Below are 7,500 nucleotides of genomic sequence, written 5' to 3' on the forward strand. Positions count from 1 at the left end.
AGGGTGTTCACCAACTAAGTGTGTAGGGCAATTTAAGGTGATGGTCAACCATGGATATTGGGAAGTTGAGGGAGTTGGTCAACTATGGTGGTCAGGGAGTTTGTGTGTTGGCCAACTTTGGCCATCAGGGAGTTTAGGATGTTGGCCTACTAAGGGTGTAGGGGGATTTAAGGTGACAGTCAACCATGGGTATTGGGAAGTTGAGGGCGTTGGCCAACTATGGCGGTTAGGGAGTTTAGGGTGTCAGCAATCTATGACGGTCAGGGAGTTTAGGGTGTTCACCAACTATGGCGGTCAGGGAGTTTAGGGTGTTGGCCAACTATGGCAGTCAGGGAGTTTGGGTGTTGGCCAACTTTGGCCATCAGGGAGTTTAGGATGTTGGCCAACTAAGGATGTAGGGGGATATAAGGTGACAGTCAACCATGGGTATTGGGAAGTTGAGAGTGTTGGCCAACTATGGCGGTTAGGGAGTTTTAGGTGTCGGCCATCTATGACGGTCAGGGAGTTTAGGGTGTTCACCAACTATGGCGGTCAGGGAGTTTAGGGTGTTGGCCAACTAAGTGTGTAGGGTAATTTAAGGTGACAGTCAACCATGGAAATTGGGAAGTTGAGGGAGTTGGTCAACTATGGCGGTCAGGGAGTTTAGGGTGTTGGCCAACTTTGGCCATCAGGGAGTTTAGGATGTTCGCCAACTAAGGGTGTAGGGGGATTTAAGGTGACAGTCAACCATGGGTATTGGGAAGTTGAGGGTGTTGGCCAACTATGGCTGTCAAGGAGTTTAGGGTGTTGGCCAACTATAGCAGTCAAAAAGTTGAGCGCCTTGGCCAACGATGATGGGGTTGGGATGTTGGGTGGGGTAGTTGAAGGCCCTGGCCAACCATGGTAGTAGTGGCGGTGGGGTTCTGATAAGGGAGACTTGGCCATTGGGAGTGCTGAGCGAACCTGGCCACGTGCGGCCCACGCCTGCTCACCTGCCTGTCGGGCTGGTCCAGCCGGATGATGGCCTCCGTCTCTTGCCAGATCTGGGTGTGGAAGGGCTCCAGCAGCTGCCGCTGCAGGTCGATGACAGCCTTGTTGACGTCGCCGCCGTTCATATAGAGAGCTTGGAGCACCTCCTGCTGGTCAGCAAAGCCCATCGCCCGGATCTCCCGAAACTCAGGCGCAAAGAGAAACAGGGTCAAGGCACCGAGCGACCACAGGAGCCCAACCCACCCCCCCACCACCCCGCTCACCTTTGCCATGCTACCCCACAAACCCCTCTCCGAACTGCTCCGGCCCTTAACCTCCTCAAGTTCCCTACCCCCTGCCAAACCCTAACCTTCCCTTTCTTCCCTCCCTCCTCGGTCCCTCCCTCTCTCCTCAGCAGGATCCTCTCAACGCCCTTCTCTCCAAATATCCCCCTCAGCATCCTTTTTTTTTAAAAAAAAGAGAGGCACATAATCTAAATGGTGAGAGATTGCCGAGCTCAGATTTTTTTTGATATTCGTGCCTGGGAAGGTGGGTGTCACTGGCTAGACCAGCATTTGCTGCCCATCCCTAATTGCCCTTGTTCAGAGGGGCATTTTAAGAGTCAACCGCATTGCCGGGGGAGTCTGGAGTCACACATGTAGGCCAGACCGGGTAAGATTTCCTTCGCGAGTGAACCAGATGGTGTTTTGGCGATGATCGGCGAAGGTTTCAGGGTCACCGTTAGGCTCTTCGTTGCAGGCTTTTGTTGAATTCAAATTTCACCATCTGCCGTGGGTGGGATTGAACCCAGGTCCCCAGAGCATTGCCCTGCGTCTCTGAAACACCAGTCCAGCAATACCACTATGCCACCGCCTCCCCAAGACGCAGAGGGATCTGGGTGTCCTAGTGCATGAATCACAAAAGGCTAATATGCAGGTACAGCAAATAATGAGGAAAGCTGATAGAATCTTATTATTTATTGCGAGGGGAATTGAATACAAAAGTAGGGAGGTTATGCTTCAGTTGTGCCGGGCACTGGTGAGACCACATCTGGAGCACTGTGTACAGTATTGGTCTCCTTATTTAAGGACGGGTGTCAATGCGTTGGAAGCCGTTCAGAGAAGGTTTACCAGACTAACACCAGGGATGCGCAGCCTGTCTTATGAGGGAAGGTTGGACAGGACAGGCTTGTGTCCGCTGGAGTTTAGAAGATTAAGAGGCGACTCGATTGAAACCTTTAAGATCCTGAGGGGGTCTTGACAGGGTGGATGTGGAGAGGATGTTTCCTCTTGTGGGAGAATCTAGAACGAGGGGGGGAGGTGGGGGGGTGGTCAATGTTTAAAAATAAGGGGGTCGCCCAGTTAGGACGGAGACGAGGAGAAATTTTTTCTCTCAGGAGGTCGAGAGACTCTGGGACTCTCTCCCTCGAAAGGCGGTGGGAGCAGAGTCTTGGAATATTTTTAAGGTCAATCGAGATAGATTCTCGATAAGCGAGGGGGGGGTGAAAGGTTCTCAGGGGGTCGGCGGGAATGTGGGGTCAAGGTTACAATCGGATCAGCCGCCATCTTATCGAACGGGGGAGCAGGCTCGAGGGGCCGAGTGGCCTCCTCCTGCTCCTAACTCATACGCTCAGCCCTCCCCTGACCCTCTTCCTTCAGACCCTTCACCACCTCCTGAGCCCCTCTCCCACTCTCTCCTCGGCCTAGTTCTCTCCCCCACCCCCACACACACTGCGCCACCCTCGCCACATTGCAGTCCCATCCAACCCCCCTCCATCTCCTTCCCGAGCCCCTCAGCCTCTCGCCCAAAGCTGGTGCTCCACCCACCACCCACTCAACGCCCCAGCCCCCTCGCCCAACACCCCACCTTATCACCCAACCCAACGCCTCACTCCCCCCACCCAATGCCCCACCCTCTCACCCAACCCATCGCCTCAAGCCCCACCCCAACGCCTCACCCCCCCACGCCCCACTCCCCCGCCCAACGCCCCAGCCCCCCCACCCAACACCCCACCCCTCCCACCCAACGCCTCACCCCTCCCACCCAACGCCCCACCCCTCCCACCCAACGCCCCACCCCTCCCACCCAACGCCCCACCCCTCCCACCCAACGCCTCACCCCCAACGCCTCACACCCCGCACCCAACGTCTCTCCCCCAACCCAACGCCTCAACGCCCCACCCAATGCCCAAACCGCACCCTCCCAACACCCAAGCTCCTCACCTGCCCCACGCCCCGCATCCCAACGCCCCTCACCCGCCCCACCCCCACCCCCACCCTGGCTGCGGGGCTCACCTTCCGGGTGCGGGTCCTCACGCACTCGCGCACGGCCTCCTCGAAGTCTCCGCCGCAGTCCAGCCAGGCCCCTCGGGCCTCCCCCCGGGTGACGGTGCCCACCTGGTTTTCCGCCGCGGTCTGCCCCTCCTGCGAGGCCAGGTCGGCCACGCTGTCCAGCACCTGGGGCAGCTCGGTCTGCAGCCAGGCCAGGGGGGATTCCGTCCCCGAGCACCGCAGGGCGCAGAACATCTCCTCCGGGCTCCGCTGCTGCTCCTCACCCAACTGCAACCAACACAAACACATCCCTCCTGTCACGTCAGCCTCACCAGCCCGGGGGGGGGGGGCGATGGGGATGGGAGTGGGGGGGATGGGGATGGGGGGGGCGCGGGGAGTGGGGGTGGGGTGGAGGGCGGTGGAAGGGGTGGGCGGGGAGTGGGGGTGGGGGGGGAAGGGCGGGGAGTGGGGGTGGGGGGGAGGGCGGGGAGTGGGGGTGGGGGGGAGGGCGGGGAGTGGGAGTGGGGGTGGGGGGGAAGGGGGGGAGTGGGGGTGGGAGGGAGGGCGGGGAGTGGGGGTGAGGGGTGGAGGGGAGGGTGGGGGTGGAGGGGAGGGTGGGGGTGGAGGGGAGGGTGTGAAGTGGGGGTGGAGGGGAGGGCGGGAAGTGGGGGAGGGGAGGGCGGTGAGTGGGGTCAATGAGGGGGGAGGAGTTTTCATGACTGCCTTTTAATACGAGATTCACTGCTGTAGCTTTTCTTCATTAAACTATAATGTGAAATCGCTGCACAGGAAGCTACATAAGATGTAGGAGCTGGAGGAGGCCATTCAGCCCATCGAACCTGCTCCACCATTCAGTGAGATCATGGCTGATCTGATAATCCTCAACTCCACTTTCCTGCCTTTTCTCCATAACCTTTGATTCCCTCACTGATTAAAAATCTGTCTATCTCAGCCCTGAATATATTTAATGACCCAGCCTCTACAGCCCTCTGCGGTAAAGAATTCCACAGATTCACTACCCTCTGAGAGAAGAAATTCCTCCTCATCTCTGTTTTAAATGGGTGACCCCTTACTCTGAGATTATGCCCTCTGGTCCTAAACTCTCTCACAAGGGGAAACAGCCTCTCAGCATCTACCCTGTCAAGCCTCCTAAGAATCTTATCTGTTTCAATAAGGTCGCCTCTCATTCTTCTAAACTCCAATGAGTACAGGCCCAACCTACTCAACCTCTCCTCATGAGAAAATCCCTCCACCCCCGGGTTCAACCCAGTGAACCTTCTCTGGACTGCCTCCAATGCCAGTATATCTTTCTTTAGATAAGGGAACCAAAACTGTTCACAGTATTCTAGGTGTGGTCTAACTGGTGCCTTGTATAGTTTTCGCAAGACTCCCCTATTTTTATACTCCATTCCCACAGAAATAAAGGCCAGCGTTCCATTTGCCTTCCCTATTACCTGCTGAACTTGTGTGCTAGCTTTTTGGGATTCATGCACGAGGACCCCCAGATCCCTCTGTGCTGCAGCTTTCTGCAGCCTTTCTCCATTTAAATAATATTCAGCTCCTCTATTCTTCCTGTCAAAGTGCATAGCCTCACACTTTCCCACATTATATTCCATCTGCCACGTTTTTGCCCACTCCTGTCTATATCCCTCTGTAGACTCTTTGTGTCATCCTCACCACTTGCCTTCCCACCTATGTTTGTGTCATCCGCAAACTTGGCGATAGTACATTCACTTCCTTCATCCAATCATTAATATATATTGTAAATAATTGTGGCCCCAGCACTGATCCCTGTGGCACTCCACTGGTTACAGGTTGCCATCCTGAAAATGCCCCCCTGTATCCCAACTCTCTGTCATCTATTCGTTAGCCAGTCTTCTATCCATGCTAACACACTGCCCCAACGCCAGGGGCTCTTATCTTATTAAGTAGCCTTACGTGCGGTACCTTATCGAACGCATTTTGGAAATCCAAATATATTACATCTACTGGTTCCCCTTTATCTATCCTGCTTGTTACCTCCTCAAAGAATTCTAATAAATTTGTCAGGCATGATTTCCCCTTCATGAAGCCAGGCTGACTCTGCTTGATTAGATTATGCATTTCTAAATGCTCTGCTATTATATCCTTTATAGCAAACTCCAACATTTTCCTGATGACGGATGTTAAGCTAACTGGCCTAGAGTTAACCTGTTTTTTGTCCACTTCCCTCTTTGAATAAGGGTGTTACATTGGCAGTTTTCCAATCCTCTGGGACTTCTCCAGAATCTAAGGACTCTTGGAAGATCGCTACCAGTGCATCCACTATCTCTGCAGCTATTTCAGAGTTTAAAACGGCTTCCTTGACCTTATTACTTAAAATAGAGAATACAGCCCTAAAGTGATTCATTTTCTTTATTCTTTCATGGAGTGTGAGCAATGCTGGCCAACCTAATTGCCCCTTGAACTGAATGCCTTGCTCGGCCATTTCAGAGGGGCAGTTAAGAGTCAACCACATCGCTGTGAGGGTCTGGAGTCACGTGTAGGCCAGACCGGGTAAGGACGGCAGATTTCTCCTTCCCCTAAAGGGGGACATGAGTGAACCAGACGGGTTTTTTTTACAACAATCGGTGTTGGTTGTCACCGTCACCGTGACCGAGGCTTGCTTTATAATTCCAGATTTATTAATAAAATTTAAATTCCACCAGCTGTCGTGGTGGGGTTTGAACCCGTGTCTGAGATTGACTGACTGCAAGTCTTCCTCGAAGTCCGTATGAAAGGTCGTCACCGATTGTTTCCTGGACCAGTGCTGAGAAACCAACCATCTAAACCCGGATGCCATTTCGAGGACTCCACCATCTATCCTTTTCCCCTCAACCAGTGACTTTTCACCTTTTGGCAGAATTCCTCTATTTTTATTTATTCGCGCGTGCGAGGGAGAGCGCCCGTGTGCGAGGGAGAGCGCCCGTGTGCGAGGGAGAGCGCCCGCGTGCCAGAGAGAGCGCCCGCGTGCCAGAGAGAGCGCCCGCGTGCCAGAGAGAGCGCCCGCGTGCGAGGGAGAGCGCCCGCGTGCGAGGGAGAGCGCCCGCGTGCCAGAGAGAGCGCCCGTGTGCGAGGGAGAGCGCCCGCGTGCCAGAGAGAGCGCCCGTGTGCGAGGGAGAGCGCCCGCGTGCCAGAGAGAGCGCCCGCGTGCCAGAGAGAGCGCCCGCGTGCCAGAGACAGAACACCCGTGTGTATGAGCGTGAGCGTGTGCGCGCGCGTGAGCGGGTGCGCGCGCGTGAGCGCGTGTAAGTGTGCGCGTGTAAGTGTGCGCGTGTAAGTGTGCGCGTGCTTTAGGGTATTTCGAAAGAGTAATTATTATACTTTCATTTCTCATACTGAATGCTAATAAGCCTGGCCTGACGGGTCTGGTTTTATAATAAACTAATAATTTTGTTGTTCATTGAAGAAACCTGGGTCTTGAGGGGTCATTCTGGGGCTCGCAGGGAAAGCACACATTTGGCCGTCTAGCTAGCTGGAGAAATCGTTTAGATATATATATATACGTGGTGACCCGTGCGACAGTGGAACAAGAGACAGGCAGTGAGCTCCTCCCCATCTCGGGTGTAACAACAGGATGTAAAATATATAAATAGGGAGGTTTTACTGCAGCTGTACAGGGCCTTGGTGAGACCACATCCGGAGCGCTGCGGATGGTTTTGGTCTCCTTTATTTGAAACAAAGATACAGCTGCATTAGAATCAGTTCAGAGAGGGTTCGCTCGGCCGATTCCCGGGGTGAAGGGGGGGGGGGTTTGTTTTACGGGGAAAGGTTGAGCAGGTTGGGGCCGGTGCCCATTGGAGTTTAGAAGAACGAGAGGGGGTCTTATTGAGACAGATAAGATCCTGGGGGGGGGGTGGGGATTGTTTGACAGGGTGGATGCTGAGAGGATGTTTCCCCCCCTCATTGGGAAGGGGGAATCTAGAACGAGGGGGGGGCACAGTTTATAAATAAGGGGGAGGGGGTCTCCCATTGAAGAGGGAGACGAGGAGGAATTTCTTCTCTCGTGGTGGGTGGGGTCAGTCTGTGGGATTCTCTCCCCCCCCCAGAGAGCGGCGGAGGCCGGGTCACTGAATATATCCGAGGCCGAGTTAGACAGAGTTTCAATCGACGAGGGGGGGGGGTCGAGGGTTATGGAGGGGGGAGAGGGACAGGAAAGTGGAGTCGAGGCCACAATCAGATCAGCCTCGATCTTATCGAGGGGCCGAATGGCCTCTTCCCGCTCCCAATTCAGATGTTATCTTTCCCAAAATCCCACGAATAA

General features: G+C 54.7%; 1 protein-coding gene across 1 annotated transcript in view; it reads right to left on the reverse strand.

The window, feature by feature from the left end:
* Positions 1–942: 942 nt before the first annotated feature.
* LOC144675558 (E3 ubiquitin-protein ligase RNF31-like) overlaps positions 943–7,500 on the reverse strand; it is a gene marked incomplete at its 3' end in the record, with an annotated part of 27,167 nt that continues 20,609 nt past the window's right edge. The window contains exons 7-8 of the mRNA XM_078536231.1: positions 3,243–3,506; positions 943–1,154 (exon numbers count right to left, since the gene is read on the reverse strand). Coding sequence (XP_078392357.1) covers positions 943–1,154; positions 3,243–3,506 — 476 coding nt within the window. The remainder of the gene's footprint in view (positions 1,155–3,242; positions 3,507–7,500) is intronic.

The sequence above is a fragment of the Cetorhinus maximus genome, unplaced genomic scaffold (assembly GCF_964194155.1).
Source record: "Cetorhinus maximus unplaced genomic scaffold, sCetMax3.hap1.1 HAP1_SCAFFOLD_1007, whole genome shotgun sequence".
Lineage (NCBI taxonomy): Eukaryota > Metazoa > Chordata > Chondrichthyes > Lamniformes > Cetorhinidae > Cetorhinus > Cetorhinus maximus.